At 36.3% G+C, this 20,090-nt stretch overlaps 1 protein-coding gene across 1 annotated transcript in view; it reads right to left on the bottom strand.

The window, feature by feature from the left end:
* Window positions 1-20,090, bottom strand: part of LOC102692398 (limbin) — a 134,686-nt gene that overhangs the window by 58,337 nt on the left and 56,259 nt on the right. The window contains exon 13 of the mRNA XM_069190280.1: window positions 4,581-4,740. Within this exon, the coding sequence (XP_069046381.1) occupies window positions 4,581-4,740 (160 nt within the window). The remainder of the gene's footprint in view (window positions 1-4,580; window positions 4,741-20,090) is intronic.

Here is a 20,090-nt window from a genome sequence, read left to right as displayed (position 1 = left end):
CTCAGGGTGTTTTTTTTCACAACTTTCACTTTGTCATCTACAGTAAACTTATTTATTTCATAGACATCATGCTTCAGCTGACAATAACTTTGTAAAACAAAATAGAGTTTTTAAACCACCAATGTTTAAAGATTACAATTAGGGTTTTTTAACATTTGGATTAAGATAGGTGAATAGGTATTTTCACACATGAAGCCAGTTCTTTGTCCCTCCCATGGCCAGTTAACAACTGAACTCTCAAAGGCTTGCATGTTGCATAAAGTGTCAAGCTACGAGCCTGAGAACGGCAAGCTCAGCAAAGGAAACCAAGAGCAAGGATCGCACTAAATAGTAATATGTGCCTATAAATTTATTACATTTAGATAGTATTATATTTTATTATTTATATATGTATTAAACATGTAGAGCTATTACTGACATTGAAAAAGTATTAGTGGCACACAAAACAAGTGGATGATCTAACTCTTGGAATGAATCTGTGGAAAGACTTGAAAACTGCTATTGCAATTAGCAATCCCCAATAATCCCCAAGAGTGAGCAAATATTATATTAAACCAATGTGCAAAGATGATACTTATGACTGTAACAGCCTCCAAAGGTACCTTCACTAAATACTGAGTTCACTAGTCTCAATACTTATGCAATCTACATACTGTATTTCAGTTTATTTTATTTAGTTTTAGAAGTATTCGAAGTTTTAGCATTCACAATTTGAATAAACTATTAAGTCTAAAAAATATTAATGGCACAAAATGGCACAGCATACAGTAGGAAGGATTTGAATACTCTTGCAAGGCAGTGTATTACTGCAAAGAAATCTTCAACTATTCTACTCAAACCCTTGGGGGCCAGAAAAGACTGCAAACCATAAGAGAAGATAAGAAATGTATGGGTATGGATTAAAGATTGATTATCAGCAAGTGCACAAAAACCTGAAATATTAAAAAAAACATACCCAGAATCTAACAATTATTTTTTAACCACTCAGCAAAATTGTACACAACAAAGGCAACAGGACGAATCAAAACAGCAAGTGATATCTATGCCTAACATTGAGCAGACAGATATGTCCCTGTTTCCTAATCTGAGGTTAACACATCTCAATATAAATTCATGTGTATGCTGATTTTACCCACAGATAAGATTTTACAATAGAAGAACAGCTGGCACTGTGTGGGTTATCAATCAGAAAATGCAAAAAAAAAATGTTGTTTCCTCTGACATCAAAAGAGACCATAGTGCTGCCTGGGGAACAGACCCATACTGCTTTGACAGGAGGGAGATGAGGGAAACCTGGCATGGAAGAGAAGCGCCATACACAGACAAGGGGGGAGGGAAAGAAATTAGCACAGAGGGTAAAGGCGGAAATAAAAGACTGGTCACGTGCTTTGTTAAACTCGAATTAAAATCACCCAGGGGAAATCAGTGCATTGGCATCAGAAAAAAATACTTAGTCACATAAAGCCTTAAGGTTTGCCTGATAGGATTAATTTAATGACAGGCAAAGAGATGCTACATTGCCTTAAGAAACTTGCATTCCATGAAGAAAAATGCAGTGCAACAGCCTTTAATTTAATGTTAATTGAATTGTGATTTCAATAGTGAAAAATAAAAATACAGAACAGCTGCTTAGAAATCTGAAAAAAAGACATCTTGATAAATAATTATAAACACTGTACCATCAAGGGGCAGTGGATTATAGCTAATATGTCAGACTGCCTGTATAAATACTGTTATGCACTGTTGTTTTCTATTACTGTTTTCGGGCTTGACTTGGACGTGAAAAATCAGATGAAGGAAAGCTTAAAATTAATTAATTAAATTCTTCTCGTTACCAAAAAGTAAATTGAAAAAAATAAACAAAGCACGATAATGTGGGCATTTCGTTTCTGGCCACATGCAATCCTATCATCAAGAGAGGGTGGAGGATTGTGGGATCTGGCCTTGGCTACCCTCAAGCATGTTTTGCTAATGCAAGATTTGCAGCACATTTCCAAATGCCTTCAGTATTGCACCAACCCAGCAACCTGCTCTTCTGCTAATTCTGAGCATTCGATAGCTTCCAAAGGTGCCCGAGATTTCCCTTCAGTTTGGTCCCAACCACATATCCTCAAAAGGTGGCTTCTGGCTCTTTCTCTACAGTACTGTATGTAAGTATATGCGAGATGAGAGATGTGACTCACAAAATGACTAGTACACGTATGTTCTTTCCAGAAAACCCTATAATCAGAAACAAATGGACCAAACAAAGGTTATAGCAAAAAAAATTTTTTTTTTCCTCTGTAAAGTATAGCACCCTCCTAAATCTCATTTAGGGCATCTCATCTGCCTTATTGAAGTCAAAGCCATTACCTGCTCTCTTTTCTCTACCCACACTTTGTGTAGTATATAACTATGACAAGACCTACAGCCACAGCAAGGCTGGACCCGTCAGACAGAGACAGAGCACTTCCTTTCCTTCAAAAAAAAGTGAAAATGGACTGTGCCATGAGACATCACATTAAAATAAAGTCACATAAAAAGATCACCAAAGCTCCACAGAGGTGCATGAAGCATCAAGGTTTATTTGCTGTGAAATCCAGTGGGCACCATCATCATTTTTATAACATGTGCCCGCTGGCATAACTTAAAAACATCCTTGTCAAAATGAACCCAAGAGTCTGCAGCCTTTGATCACCATTCCTAGCCATAAGCCCCCACCCACATGCATATACCAGAATTCAACTGGACTATTTCAACTGTTTTAAGTCAATGAAAGCATCTCATTACTATTTTTTCAATGTACTATGTTTTGAAAAAAATGTTAGAAATACTCTAAAAATCAAAATTGTTTTATATCAATCAAAACAATATCAATGACTGCATTTATTGTGACTTTTATCTTTGCATAACGCAATAATGAAAAAAATGAAACAATATGGTTTTCTTTACATTTCCTCTACATTTGCAAGCAGTTCACAATTCACCTGTTACAGTCTACAACTTATTTGGAAAAAAAATGTGTTTCAGAGATCTTATTTTTAATAAAATCTTTCAAATACCCTCTGAGTACATCAAAATGCATGGATAAGAAAATATTTCATGTTTTGAGTCCATACTGCAGTTTTTAAAAGGTATCTTATCTTTATTGCTATTATTTAGCTTTCTTCTCCTTGTGACACTTCTCAATGTCACTTGTGATGATATCATTCCTTGGTCGCAGACTTTACAAAAACCACAGCGAGCGTACACCAGCTTAAGGAGAATTATGTATGAGTTAATATCTGTTTACTCCTTATCTCACTAAACATAAACCAAAAGGTGACATTCATACAGATCTTAAATCTGAAATATAGATTTCATCACAGCCAGTTTAGTAGGAAACCTAGGCAGTGAAAATATAATGCCAAAGAAGCATTTTAGGTCTTTAACTTGTCTTGTCAATGACATCTAAAGGATTTCTTTCTAAACGTGTTTTACTCTTAAAATACTCTCCACTATTTTAAGAACAATTAAATATCAGGTAAGCAAAACCAATAATGAATACAAAGTATAAGACATAGTGTGTTTAGACTTTTACAAGACTTTTGATAAATTCTCAAATTACAGGGAGTAGACATTCAATGTTAAGTTTGTGTTTGGATTGAGAATTTCTTAATAAACAGAAAACAGAGAAACCACAGAGATAAGGGGTGGGTCCCACAGGGATCTTAAAAAATGCTAATACTGTATATACCAATGTTTTAGGTTCTGGTATGGTTAGTAAACTAGTCAAGTTGACAGACGATAGCAAAATAAAATGATTAGGAAATATTGCTGAAGTAACCAAAGATTTTTTTTTTAAATCAAGAATGGGCAGATGATGTTTAGATGTTTAATGTACTACAATCTGGTATCAAAAGCAAGCTAGAAATTCAAAATGGAAAATGCCAAACATGAACTTGAACTTGAGGCTACTTATGAAAAAGACTGGAGGTGTTCTTGTACATCTTTACATTTTCTACAGAAAGATGGGAGAAGCAATCAAAACTATATATAAGGATATATAGTTAAAAGTGTAGAATCAAGGGAAGTTATGTTAAAATTGTACAATACACTAGGTATATTTCATTTAGAATACAGTGCAACATTTTACAAAAATATTTTTTTGGAAATTTAGACCAGAGAAGAAACACCAGATACATTCCAAGGCTTAAAACAAAGTCTTGCACTAACAGCCAAAAAGAGCTGAATATTTTTATTTTTGAGCAGGGAAAATTAGGAGGGGACCTGATCCAAATATTCAAAGTCCTCAATCTACAATGAAATGTGAACCAGTGGACACAACTGTAAACTATGTAGGTGTTTATTTATATTTAAGAACAGGAGGCACTTTGCAAGGAAAAGTATGGAGTATAGAACAAACTATCCAGCCATTTTTCACTGCTCATTCTATAGAAATCTGCTGATATTATACTTATCATTTATATTGAACTTGCAATCACAAATACAAAGTATTTTACTGTAAAACAACATCCACAGTTTTGTTGTACCAATACGTTTGGAGAGTATTGTCTATTAGCATATCAACACTGAAAAATTAAGAAATTAAATCTAGTTACTTTATCAGAAATAAGGCTTCTTCTCTTCTTGATGAGACTGCAGTGTAAGGCATTCTTCTCCCGGTTCAACCCTTCATCCAGATTTTGTTTCACATGAAGCAGCTCTTTTTTGGCTTTGTCTAAAAGCAAGTTCGCCTGTTCCTCAGTCACGTACCTTTCACTGTAAAAACAAAGGAAAAACATTATTTTCAGCAATACTATGCACTCTCAGCCATGTTAAAACAAACAGAGGACACAAGGACAAAAAAGGAATGTAAATTTCCACAATGTCTTTCATTATTACTGTATAAGCCAGCAGCCATATCACCCTGCAACTCACAACTGACAGCCCACTGAAGCTCAGCAGGTGTGAGCCTGGTCAGTACCTGGATGGGAGACCTCCTAGGAAAAACTAAGGTTACTGCTGTGAGAGGTGCTAGTGGGGCCAGCAGGGGGTGCTCACCCTGCGGTCTATGTGGGTCCTAATGCCCCAGTATAGTGATTGGGACACTATACTGTAAAAAGGTGCCGTCCTTCAGATGAGACGCAAAATTGAGGTCCTGACTCTCTGTGGTCATTAAAAAATGCCAGGATTAGGGACGTAATTATTGTGGGTTAATGATTGTGAATGAGTAGAAACAGAAACACACTATATAAGACCACATTTAGACCACAGAAGGCAGGAGAGAGGAGAAGAAGGAAAGGAGAGAAAGAGGATCAGATCACAAGAGAGGAGTTGGAACTTGAAGCTTGGTCAGGCTGAGAGCCCCTACTTCATGATCATCCAGATAAAACATGACTGTAGCTAAGTATATGAACCTTGACAGAGAGCTTGCTACTCTGTGTTTTAGTGAATTTGGATTTCCTGGGTAAAAGATATCTCAGTTAGAAACATCTTTCCTGCTGCTGGGTGTATTTTTAAAATAGAGAGATTCCATTTATTTTGTGGGGTGCAGAGACAGAGATTTAACTGCAGGTTGTATTACGTTTATTGAGAAGGCAGCTTATCTCTTATTTGGCCTCAGTATGCATTAAGAGTTTAATACTTAATAGAAATCTGGGGGCTTTCTGGGTGATAAGGATGTTAGGCCTATAAAAGGTCTTGTTTGTACAGTACATAGTGTAAACATAGTAACCTGTGTGTTGTATGTAGTGTACTTTGTGGTACTGTCATTGTTAATAAACTTACTCTTTTCACCAAAGCTGTGCCAGAGAATAAAGAGTTCACATGCCTCTAATTATACCAACTGCTTGGGTATATTCTGGAGAAATCACTTACAAGTTGGGGGTTATTAATAATTATTAACTAAACTGCTCTTTCAATTCCTGATTTTCACCATTTTAATAACCCTTCACTTGTAACAATATTTTTCCATGGAGGTACTTATTACAAAATACATGGTTTACAAGTAAAACTAATGAAACAATATTAAAATACAGCACAAGCAATACAGTAGATTCATGTAGGAAGCATTTAAAATCATGTTGAATACAGTTTTTGTTATATCCATTTGTTCATGGAATTTAAGAACAATAGCTCTTTTGTACAGCCTCATTATTTACAGTAATTTAATAAGTCAATTTAATGGATTTTTACCATGTAACTCACTATATGCAAGTTTCTGTCTGGTGTTATTTTCCTGGGACATGAAACCGAGATAGCTTTATCAAGAAAATGTTTGCAAGAGCTTTAGAATTTGCTTAATTCTAAAGCATAATTCAGAGAATGTTTTAAGAACTTTTTTATAGAGAGTATCAGATAAGGTGCATTGTATGCTGATACTAAATTGAGGACACTATAATGTATAAACTGTAGAAGAAATCATGTACTTTTATCCAAGCTGGCTAAGACTTTCAATAAATACAAAATGAAATGGGATACGACAGACAGAAAAAAATGATATTTTACAGTACTGCTGCTCTATGACAGCTTATGATAAAGAAGTACGGGGGGAAAAAACTGTGCTGAAACCCATTCAATGCATCGTGGAAGACTGTCAGACTCATTCATCCATTCACATAAAAAACACTTTAAACTGTCTCTGAGAATTTAAGGCACAAAAAAAGTCAGATATCATTCTCCAGAAAATGTAAAAAATGGAAGAAAGTGGTTTGATAATGTTATTGTCAGTCACTAGTCAGAGGAATACAATAATCTCAGCACTTTTATCCAATCAATGCCAAGATACCAGAAACTAATGTACCCAGGGATATTAATCATATCTTATCATCTGTGTGAAAAGAACTGGGTCTCTTTTAATATATGGTAATGTACATGCAGCCTGACATTAATGAAAAACAACATCTAGATCACAAATTACACTAATATAAAATACAGTAACTAAAGTCTTTTCAGATGAGGAATACAGACTTCCTGGATGGTGCACAGAAATCGTAAATTGTTGGAAAGATAATAACATGATTATTCAGGGAGTGGTAATGACAACTAGTTTATTGAGACACCAAGATGAGTGGAGACTGGAGACTTTACTCCTCACTGCAGACTTCCCTCTTGGCTAATAGTCTTTTCTTTGTTTAATTAAAATAGCAACAAATGCATAGGTGCCTACAGTGACAAACAGGTTTGTACACTGGGAATGCTTACTGCACAGGGACTGTGCTTTTTGCATTGAAGTGTTTAATGGTGTTGCAGGGACAAGTCTTTAATTGTAACCAAAAAAGTGAAACAAATGGCAACGTTACAAATTACAAAATGGCGACAACTATGTTCACTATGTGTCAGAACCTAAAACACAAAAACTGCATTTGGAACATCAGTGTTTCAAAACTGTCTAAAAATGTCTGAAAATTGACTGTAAAGCCAATCAGAACTTTTATTGCTGAGAAATATTCTGATATCATAAGAACATACTGTACAGGTATCATGAATGTTACAACCAAGATTAGCTCATTTCACTTATCAAGCTTGTTTGGTTGGTGACAGCTAATTCCTATCCAGTCATTTCTTGAAAGATGACAGGGTATACACTTAATTTACTTTCTTGTGTTATTACTGAGCAATAATAAACGTTATTATAGTACAATAGTGCTGAAGTTCTAAATAAAATAGTAATACAAAAATCAGGTAAAAAGTAAGGAACTGGTGCCCTACTAAAAAGGAAGAAATACTAACTCTAACACAGGTGAAGCTATAATATTATAACAGTGCCTTACTGTAGTTTACTTGTTTTCAAATACAGTAACTTGAACTTTAGGGGGGAAGCCCCTAAAATAACTTTAACTTTCCAGTACTTGTTTTCATTTAAAAACTGCCAATTATTTCAGAAATACTTCTAGTAATCATTAACAGTTATAACATAAATATAACAATGGAAATGTTTGTTTTACAAATCACGGAACCATACTCTGTTTTCCCAATAAGGTATCAAGTCCCACTTTCACGGATTTGCCACTAGTGGAAACCCAAATCGCAAATACTGGGATTTTACTGTATATGTTTACACAAGTGTGTCATAGTGGCACAGTGGTTAGCATTTCTGCCTCATACCATTGGCACCCTGGGTTTAATTCTGGACCTGGGGTACTATCTGAGTTGAGTTTGTGGGTTTCCTCTGGTGCTTCTGTTTCCTCCCACAGTTCAAACACATTTTGGTAGATTTATTGGCTACTGTGGACACTGGCCCTGGAGTGAATGTGTGCATCCTGCTATGGACTGGCATCCCATCCAAGATATAATCTATTTGCACCTATTGCTTGCCAGGATAGACACGGCTCCAAGCAAATGAAAGCATGGCCTAAACATCAAACAGCCCAATCCAAAAATATCAGAAGCAGTATCAAGCAAGACAAAAGTGTGAAATTTCTGAAAAATCAATTCCAACATGTAACTACTACCTACACGGAGTTCATAATGTTGGACTGGTGGCCTAATATAGTGTATGTAACAATTGGAAAAAAAAAACAGACCATCCTTCTGAGTTTACAGATGCAACCATTCAAAATGCGCGGTAAAAACCCATGGTACAGTAACCTACCCACAAGCCACCGCAGGGCACCGCGGTAAGTGATTGGCTGGCCAAAATGACCGACAGGGGCACTCATGGTGCATTGGTTGGTAGTGCAAAGATTTAATCATTTAATGTCTTTACTGTGCACATTTTAATCCGCTTAGTTTTGAATATTTATATGGATTTTACCACTAAAGGGAAATTTTAGTAGCTGAGCATAAAAAGAAGAGGAGCATAACGCATCTGAAGTTCATAAACGATATTAATTTAGGAACATAAACATTACTGTATGTATGTAAACTGTACTGTGTATGGCTGGTCTTGGTAGTTTAAAGAAAAAATACACACCAGTCTTCCATTTCTCCCTAAACATTTTAAGCATGAAAGTTTTATGAAACGGTACCCAAATATGCGATTGCTGTATAGAATGAATTTTAATTTAAAAACATTATTTAACACGAACATTAAGCTGTTTACATCTTCCGCCTGAGAACAGTCACCCGTTGCTACCCAACGCAGAAACACAGCCACTAACTAGCAAAGAGAGGACATTAGCTACCCAATATGATAAAGAAATAAGTGATTATTTTGTTTATTTCTTTTGCACATTTATTTGAACATTTCCATCGATTGTACAAGCACTTGGAAACTGTCCAATCCCTAGTTCATCAGGCATTTTACCGGTCTGGCGCCTGTCTGTGTCTTCCAGGATATAATGCCAGCGAACTCTTGTTTTTATGTCCACTATAACAGACAATCTCCTTTGCTTTTAACCGAGCGTTTAATAATTTCCTAAAATGAAAATTATTTACTTTATTTCCCTTACGGGATCAATAAAAGTATCTATCATCTGTCTAAACTATGGGACAGAATTCTGGGGTCTCCCCATACCAGAGATTATGGTAGGGCTTCAGAATGGTGATTGGCTGACACCATCTGACACCCCTCTGATTGGAGAAAAAAGACGTGCTGGTTTGCTATATATACTGTACCAGGAAGAGGATTTCTTTCTATTCAAAACGTGTATTTTAAAAGTTTAAGAAGTAAAAACCTTACAGCGTACACAGATTTCTAAACTGATCAGGACTGTTATCTTTGTCTTATGCATAATAATGTTCACCGCTCTGTCCAGCAAATTAATAATAAACTTTATTTTATATAGCGTTTTAAACGAATAAGTAATAAGATTGCTCATAAACCTAATCACTTGCTTTTTCTTTTTATTTAGGCTCAGATTTCAACTATAGATCGTATTATTAATAACCATAATAACAACCAACCAACAAAAACAACCATATAAACATAATACCAACCAAAAACATAGATAACAACCACAATACAAAATCAAATATATCAAACCATTTTACTCTCGCAAATTCCTCCAATTATCATAATCCCCCCCCTTATGCAAAACCAAACCTTCCTCCCATCCCAGTTTATCCTGTTTATCATAAACAAAATCCACCTCAATTTTCAACATAAAGCATTGCACAAAATCAATACCTCAACACTCCATACTCAACACTCCGCCCTTTATGCAAAACCAACATCCCTCCGCTGTTCTCTCTCTCCCCTGGCGGTTGTAATTGTTTTTATTTTCAAATAACTTTTAGCAAAGTCATTTATTTTAAAAATCTTAAGATTTTTATATTTATGTCTTTATTTAGTGGTTTCATTAGTGACAAAGGCTAAACTTTCTTGGAAAAATGTATTTTATGTAAACCATGTTTGCTATTAATTCATTCAAAGCTAAAATATGTTCATTGTCTTCTAATGAAAGAAGGGTTCCTTTCGCCGTAGTTGGATTGAAATTAGAAGCTTGCCACGCCTGGACTGTTACACTAACGCATTAGCATGTTAAAGCGATTTCATTGAGGAGCCTAGCCTTTAACTAGTAAGTACTGTACTGGTATTGGTAGTTTAAAGAAAAAATACACACCAGTATTCCACTTTCTCCCTAAACATTTTAAGCATCAGAGTCTTACACGTGGTTATTTCGGAAACGTTTGTACGTGCTCCTTCTGACCATGTTACTGTTTACTGTTACTGACCATATTAAGTTTAAGTGCCTGTGGGCACTTTTCCTGTCCGTGGGGGGTGGACCGTCTTTCATTAGAAGGTTAGTCTGTTCTACTCTGAGAATGTAGAGTGGGTGGAAAGTGCCCGCGTTCATTTAATTAGTATTAAAATTCGCACTGATTCCCTTGCGAAGATACGGACATAGGAATATTCGTGCGTGGTCAAAAAATGGCATAAAAACGACAAAGTGAAGGCTGTGAAAACATTCACAATGTACTTTATACACAAAGCAAATATACCCCCCCCCCTCTCAATTCAATTCAACCTGCTTTATTAGCATGACAGATGGGTACAATCAGTGTTGGGTATTTACTTTGCTTTGAGATGCCACTTTTAAAGGTGATATATAAAATCAAGGCTTTAACTTGCTTTAACTCCACAAGTCTGAGTTCTTGTGTCTGTCCTATCCGAACCCGAAAGTATTACAATATGTATCTTTATAGCAGGTGGTGTACGGCTTTTTAGTATAGATTACACTTTTCTAAAATGTATTTAAAAAATAAAAACGATTAAAATCTAATCTTTCCACGTTTGATCCCAAAATAAATCTAAACGGGGAGAAAGCTATGCTGAAAGTTTATTAAGATACTTAGAAGACAAAGATATCAATTTATGTTGCATTTGTCTGATTGTGAATCAAAAAACACATATATTTAAACCCGCATTTGCGATTTAAATCAAAACGTTATTTAAATCAATATAAATGTTTATATTGTAACGCCTAGGTGACTATTCATTGTTATTAAAATTACTTAAATTCGATCATGTTGTGATATTTAGAAATATAAATTTGTTTGGTGCGAGTGAGGTTTTATTTAATCTCTGACTCAGTGATGGCCTGGCATGGTGAGGTGCGCTGGCAGCTATGTGGTGTTACGCAGTGGTGGCCTGACACGGTGAGGTGCCCTGGCAGCTGTATGATGCAGTGGTGGCCTGGCACGGTGAGGTGCGCTTGCAGCTATGTGACGCAGTGGTAGCCTGGCACGGTGAGGTGCGCTTGCAGCTATGTGACGCAGTGGTGGTCGGGTATGTAGAGGTGCACTGGCAGCTGTGTGTTGTGACGCAGTGGTGGCCTGGCACGGTGAGGTTCGCTGGCATATAATGAATATATTTCCATGGATATAATACAACTGTTATTATTGATCACCGAATTATTGTACTTGACATGACTTCATTCAGCCTTTCCTGAATGTCTATGACAGGCAGAGAGAGTGCTGTTTCTGGTGCGATCTTTTGCAGCTGACATTTCACTGTTTTAAACGAACAAGAAATTAGATCGCTCATAAATCACTTATTCTATATAAACACAGCGTAATTGCCCTCCGAAAATCCTCTTTTTCTTGTTCGTTTTAGAGACCTTGATCGAAACTGATTTTAGATGTCAGAAAGGATTTATTTTCTCTGTATTTCCTACATTGCTTTGTCGAGATTTTAACTTTATATCTAACTTTATATCTAGGCTCAGATTTCAACTATAAATCATACAGTGATTAATAGCAGTAAATACTGATGTTTTGCGCCCTCTTACCACAAAAATATATGTTTAAAAAAATGTCATGTTCCCATAAAAAAGTCATGCCTTGGAGTATAGACCCCCAAAGGAATGCCATAGACTCAAACTGCAAAATAAACACATACAGAAAGAAAGTATTTGTATTGTAATTGCAAATCCTGGTACTGTATGAGTGATTGGTATGACTTTCCTCATTACAAATCTCTTATTAGAATTTAAATTTCTCTGTAACTCCAGGTCAGAACAGAGAAAATGTAACTGCCTTAAGGAATTTACGATTATGAAAAATAGAAGGATAAGCATGATACGTATGTCTTCTGTCATTTTCTAAGTCATGTTACTGAGCACCAAATCTTATTGAAAATATGAATCCATTTAAGGTTTATACCATTAAAGTAACGGTTTATTCCATGCTGAAAATGTTTGTACCAGACTTTTTTGAGGCCTTTTAATTGTGTCTGAAGTCTGATGTTGTAAATTTTATTGTTAAAAAGAAAATGTCACTACTAAAGTTAGCTGGTACTGTTGGTATTGTAAGTGGCAAGTAGAGCTCATATTTTAGATTTTGTGTAGTTGCTAGCGTTGAACTGTGTGTTGGATGCACATGAATTGAAGGAATGGGCAAACATAGCTGATGCGGATCCACAGAGCCAGCATATTAAGATGTTTATAATTAGAGGCAATTTGTTTAAATAACTAGGTATGGATACTGATGTGCAAGAGAGATGGAAAGGCTGTTTCCTTAAGCCAGCACTATAAAATATTTTATTCTCAGTGAGATGCTGCCATTTCATAGTGGGTTTCTAACACTGTGTATAGTTCCATCCGCACAGTGCCTTTACTTCCATTTCTAATCTCTTTATCCAGTACAGAGGATTTGGAGCCTATCCCAGTAAGCAACGGACACAAGGCAGAATACACCCTGGACATAGCGCCAGTCCATCACAGGACAGACAGACACAAACACACACACACCAGGGCCAGTTTTCCCATAAACCAATTAACTTACCAGTATGTTTTGGAGTGTGAGAGGGAGTCATATCACACATATGGAGAAAAACCATGTAACCCAGAGAGAACATGTAAACCCCACACACACAGGATGGCAGGAATTGAACCTAGGACCCCAGTGCTGTAAGATAGCAATGCTAACCACTTTGCCACCATTATAAATGGATGGATATCTTAGTTATCTTTCTAGTTCACAGGTTTGCATGCATAATTTAATTTTGAAAGCCACTGAGACATCAGGTACTACTGTTGTATTTATGAAAAAGAAACAAAACAAAAAACATACTAACAACTGTGCCATCCTACTCCTTAGTTAATTCATTTTATTATTCATAAACAGTTAACATTGTTAGCAAAATATTTTGAATTATATTTAACCCTATTTTTTCTTTAGTTTTGTATTTAACTTATTATATAATAGTCAGACTTAATGTATATTTGAACAATGAAAATATATTTTTACAAGATTTTACATTAAGCACTTAAAATTAATATGGTTAATAATAGTAAACTGTAACATGCTGTAACAAGATCGGTTAAACTGCGAAGAAAATGCTTTCAGAGAAAATGCTTTCAGAGAAAATGTTTCAGGTGTGAAGAACATAGATCTCCATTGCAATTTCAACCAAACCTGTTCCCACACACCCTGCCCCCACTACCATTAGAATATACACAAACATTTTAGCGTTTCATTCTGAGCAGAAGACCCTCACACCTGAAGAGTGCTGGCTGTGACGAATTAAACCGGTTTTACAGGTTTCAATCACAGACCATGTGACATGGGAGTCAGTAAACTAACACACAGCGCCACCGGATTTGATAACGCTATAAAAACGCTATAAAATAATGTGACTTGGCACAGAACAAGTTTACAGCACAGTACAAAAATAAATGCTGACCATGACTTTAGAAGCATAAATTGCCTTACACTCAATTTAAACACAAGCTGTCTTTAGCCCTCTAAGCTGGTTCATACAGAAATGTAGAGATCCAGGCTCAGAACACACACCTTCATTAGCGAATACATATGCAGGACAACTAGAGAAGACGTTTAATAGAGGATGGATTTTTAGAAACATCCCATCAGTGACATCACTGAAGTCAACTCCTAGGTACTGTAACTGTCGTGTGGGTAATTTCACAAGAATCAGACAAAGGTTTAAGCATCGCTTGTTCTAGATAAAACTGCAAAAAAAAAAACAACAACCAATAATGTACTTCTTTGCGGCTCTGTTTGCCCAAATCATATATTCACAACGTGAAATCTAGAAAATAATATTACGTAACCAAAATCCGCAATATGGAAACAGAACCTGTGTAATTGTTGATAGATGATGTACTCGTAACATTTTTTCAAGACGAACTACAACATTTAAAAAATGACTTGTATGTACTTGATATCTCTAATCAATCCACGGGTCCCAGCACAAAACGAAACTAAAACACATACCGTTTCGCGCTTCTTATTAGTTGCTCAAAAGTAATGTGACCGTATGAACTGCATAATATAAACCTAGAAACATATACGTGAGCAGTACTTAAGCACTGTAGTATCGGTGTTAAGACATACCTCTCAAATACTGTAAATCAAGTTAAAAATATCTCAAGACCGATTCTGGTCATAATGAAACCATGTTTCGTGTATGTTTTCTTTTTCATCTTGAAATAACTCATTTCTAAATACCTTTTTCACTGTTAACATCTTGCAGCAACTCTGCTACAAAATATACACTCTGACAGTTCATCCTGCTACCAACATTAAATAAAACAAATCTTAAGATTTCTATATTTATGTCTTTATTTAGTGGTTTCATTAGTGACAAAGGCTAAACTTTCTTGGAAAAATGTATTTTATGTGTTGCGGAAAAAACTGACTTGCTTTAACAAAATATGTTTACAAATCCTTTCACCTGGCATTTTCGTAGTTAGAAATTATGGAACGCTCTGTTAAAAGCAAGGGAGTTTTTATGTCTGTTGCAGTTCTTTTGCAACATTAATATAATTATATCGTTATTAATTTCTTGAGATACGCGATTCCATATTATATTCCCTTTTAATCAAATTCTAAAAGTATGCTTGTTGACTCCGGTATCACGTTAGTTAAAGACTTCGAAGCTTACAATGTTTAGGGAGAAATGGAATACCGGTGTGTATTTTTCCTTTAAAGTGCCGATTCCTGGAATCTGACTGGCTGACACCCCTCTGAAGTGGTTCCATAAAATCTGGTATACGGAAAAGAAAGCGTTGATAAATACAAGTGTCTTTTAATACACTCTTTGCTGTGCTCTTGAGGATCCTTGTGATATTTTAAGCTCTAGTTGAATGATAGGTGTCGCATTTTAAATCATTTTCGTAGCTAGAAATTATGAAACACCCTGTTAAAAGCAAGGAAGTTGATATGCCCGTTGAAGTAAAACAAAATGCCTGACAAAGTATGGCTTGGACAGATTCCAAGTGCTTGTACAAATGTGCTAAAGAAATTATACTTTGAGTATACAGCTTGTCCAAAGTCATCCATTATTAATACTATTAGTAATATCTTCAGTAAAGGCTTTGATGCATAAATATTTCTGATAAAGGTAGGTTGTGTACTTTTGTCCAACTGAGCAATCTTGCTTTCATAAAATATACCAACATTTTAATGACTGATGATTAACATGCTGTAATACACAGTTCAAAATTAAAGGCTCAAATGCTGTAAATGAGAGGTTAAGCTCCCCCTGGTGGTTTTACAAGGCGACGCCGGATAGTTTTCCGGCAGAGCGTCAAATGATACGTGACACCACGTGATACCGCGACACGCCCACCGGGGTATGCCGCGAAATACCTTACCCATTTTGAATGGCTGCATCTGTATGTGGTCCAATTTGTAAGATCAGATTTTCTTGTGTATATAAAGCAAACCGCAGTATGATACTGTTGACGAATAATATAAGGAATGAGCTGTCATAACTTTGAACTTCAAGGAACCAAGCTTGGTACACCACTGCAATATTCTGATATGAAATATTATTCCACATGAGTAATTCTTAACACTGGCCATAATCAATACCTATTTCCAAGACGATTGCCCCCTGCCTATTGTAAACTACCTCTGACTGCACCTGCAGCATCAAAATCTAGAAATGATCCTTGTACCGTTTCAGAGGAATTAAATTATAATTCTCTGCATGCACTACTGTATCATAAGTTTTAAAGAAAAGAAAAAAAATCATCCTTGTAAAAAACCTGTCAGGTATATTAATAAAGACTCTATAAAGCACTTCAAAGACTTTGTTTTCCAGACAAGAGCAACCTTCAAATGATGAATGATTTTTGACATCCACCCTGAAGAATGTGATATAATTGCAAAGGAGGTTAAGTGGATGAAAGATGACTCTAGCTGCTGGAAAAATAAAATGATGTCTATTAAGGAACTATTTTATCAACAAAATTAACAGCAGGGATGGGGCTGCACAGCATTATGTTAAATGGCTGGGTAACATAAAACTTCTGATTAAATATTACAAAGCCTCTATGTTTAACACTATACATCTCAGTCAGTGACAATTCAAAACAGCAGTTCAATCACATGCCATCAATGAATCTTTCTGCAGAATATCATTAGTGTGGTCGTGATAATACAGACTCCTGCCTATGAGGCAGCTTTAGGTTAACACCCCTACTGTTTTGACAAATACCATGGAATCTTTAATGACCAAGTAGTCAGGATCCTGGTTTAGCATTTATACAAAAGACAGCACCTTCTAGAGCACAGTATCACCAGTCACTATATCAGGGTATTGTTTTTTTGGAAATATGGGTCCAGAGGTAAGAGTGCCATCCACTGCTCAACCAAAAATACTTACAGAAGCAACCTGAGGAAAATTGGTTTTAATAATAATAATAATAGCTTACACTTACATAGCGCTTTTCTGGACACTCCACTCAAAGCGCTTTACAGGTAATGGGGACTCCCCGTCCACCGCCAATGTGCAGCATCCATCTGGATGATGCGATGGCAGCCAAAGTGCACCACAAGTGCACTTACCACACATAAGCTATTAGTGGAGAGGAGAATATGAGTGATGTAGCCAATTTATAGATGGGGATTATTAGGAGGCCATGATTGGTAAGGGCCAATGAAAAATTTGGCCAGGACGCCAGGGTTACACCCCTACTCTTTTTGAAAAACGCCCTGGAATTTTTAATGACCACAGAGAGTCAGGACTTCGGTTTTACATCTCATCCGAAGGACAGCGCCTGTTTACAGGATAGTGTCCTCGTCCCTACAATGGGGCATTGGTACCCACATGGACCGCAGGGTGAGTGCCCCCTGCTGGCCCCACTAACACCTCTTCCACCAGCAACCTTAGTTTTTCCCAGGAGGTCTCCCATCCAGGTACTGACCAGGTTCACACATGCTTAGCTTCAGTATTTTGCCAGTTATGAGTTTCAGGGTGATATGGCTGCTGGCATGTTTTATGGATTTACTGTATGTAGCCTTGAAGTTGGCCCATCATCCTCACTTTGAAATGTGGGCAATGAGTAATGTACAGTAGGGTCAGGGTGACAAGGTGAACTACAGAAGGGTAATTCAGTTACTGAAAAGGCCCGATAAGATTTTTGCATCCTCCACACAGACCAAACAGGGCTCTGCCAGCTAAGCCCTGAATGGCAGAACAGGCAGAAGAAGATGCATCAGGATTATCTACCAGCAGTTCCAGTAGACAAAATCTGTAGAATAAGAGAGCTCCAATCTCCATAGTCTATGATGCTGTTGGATCTAAGGGTCTTATTTTCGTCAATGTACGTGTGATATTGAATGTGCAATATGAGGGAAGGAGCCCAGCATTTTAAGAACCATAGTTGAAAGTGATAACATTAAAGAGAGCTCAGCATGACAGGACTGCAAAGTACACATCCTTATACTGTATAAGATGTCCCAAGACATCACCTGCTTAAATGCGTATTTAAATATACAGTAATGTTGCAGGGGGTGTAATACCTAGGATGAGATGGGTTGAACACTCCACTCTAGGTAAAAAAGACTAGCCCTGAGTAAAAGACATGAGTCTGTTTGACTCTGACAAAGAGAGGAGGCTGCACTTCAGGACCGTAAACCCTACTGAAAAAAGGTCAGTAGAAAATATAAGTAACTCTTGAAAGAAGTAGAGTATTTATTTCAACAACATGGCTGTGTAATTTATACCATATATGCCATTACCCTTTGGGTAAAGAAGTTCCTCCTGTTCTCATTTTTAAGTGCACTTCCACGTGATTTCCAATTATGTTATCTGTCTTCCGATTCATGTTTCAATGCTGATTCTTGAGAAATCTACCAGAACTTTTCTTCTATCAGCGGTGCAGCTTGTTCCATACTCCTCCAACCATTTGTGTAAAGTGCCTCCTGTTCCTTGTTTCAATTGGACTTCCACAATGCTTCCACTTGTGTCATCTGATTCATGTTTCACTGCCAATTCTGGAGAAATCTATGGGGTGAACTTGTTAACAGTTTTTGTGGAGAGATTCAAAGCTCTCCTCATAGTTTTCTCTGTTGTGACAGTGTAAGTCATCCTTTATGCCCCAAAGTATGTTTAGTTTCTCTTCTCTGGACTTATTCCAGAGCAGCTGTCAAAAGCCTCCTGATACACAGGGGCAGTTTTCCTCAATATGAGTGTTGCAGGTACAACGGAGGTCAAGGACCACTCACAAGGAGAAATTGCCTTTAGGCTGATGGAACAGCAGTGCCTACAGGTGCTCCAGACCTCTGAAGACAGTGTAAAATAAAAAAATAAGCATAATCCCAGGTCTGAGAAAATGGGTCTGCCAGGGAGAAGAAAAAAGCTAATTCCTCCACCACTTCAGAAGCACTCTGTAATAGACCAGTGATGCATGTCTCGGACTACAGTGGAGAGATATTCCCTGGAAACTAAACCACCACTGATATCCGACTGAGGCAGGGTCACCCTGCACTGTCCCAGAAGTGATTTGGCAGTATAATCATGGGGACATATCAAGAAGATATCCTAAGAGTTGACCTGAAGTATTAAATATGATTAATGGGGAAAATCTCTTAAAGATTTGAATGTAAAGTAGTTTTAAAGTAAGTGCTAAGAACATTTTAAATGGGATTTTATATCTCCTAGGCATTAGAACTGATGTAATTCCTACTTATATGTATAGTTTCTACATATAAATAGGAATTCCTATAGGCTACTTATGTCAAATACTTTATTTCTGAAATGATTTAGGTGCCCAACTGCTTCTAAAGACTGAGACAGAGTTTAATACGAATGCTTGACTTCCATAAAACGTACGTATTAAAGAACACCGATTTTTTAGAAAGAGAAACAAGAACTAATTATTTAGATTAAGATGTGCATGTGTCTGATTTTAGCTTTAGCTTGCAGTGTAGAAAATACCAATATACTGTGAAAAGTGTAATTATTGGGACAGTGAAATTAAATGAGTCATACAAAGCAATCATTGTATATAAGGTATGATGTATGCCACCAAATACTCACTTTACACTCATTTTATTTCCCTGAAGTTCATTTGTCCCAATGCTTATGATTTAGGATTTAATTACAAAAACATTTTTATTTTAAAATGGTTTAACACATACGCACAAAAATATTTAGAAATAAAAGCTGAAACTCTGTCTTTTTGTCTAATACTAATGTTAAAATCTAAAATACAAATCTCATTAATACACAGCAACAATGTCAAATTTTTCTTCACTGTCTCAATATTTTATTCTTTATGGTTGTTCTTTTCTAAACTGAACATTTTACACCCAAACTTTTAAACTTTCTTTAGATACTGTATAACCTACTCTTAGTAGATGCTAAATTTACACCCGGTAAATGTGTCTGTAATGCATTTATTAGTAGGTGATCTCCTTCTTTTAAATATGCAGAGTATAGATTGTACTTGAACATAAAACATAATTAATGTGTTGGTATCCTGAAACCAGAT

Source organism: Lepisosteus oculatus, chromosome 1 (genome assembly GCF_040954835.1).
Source record: "Lepisosteus oculatus isolate fLepOcu1 chromosome 1, fLepOcu1.hap2, whole genome shotgun sequence".
NCBI classification, from domain to species: domain Eukaryota; kingdom Metazoa; phylum Chordata; class Actinopteri; order Semionotiformes; family Lepisosteidae; genus Lepisosteus; species Lepisosteus oculatus.
Note: the sequence above shows the minus strand (reverse complement) of the source record. Positions and strands in the feature narration are given on the sequence as shown.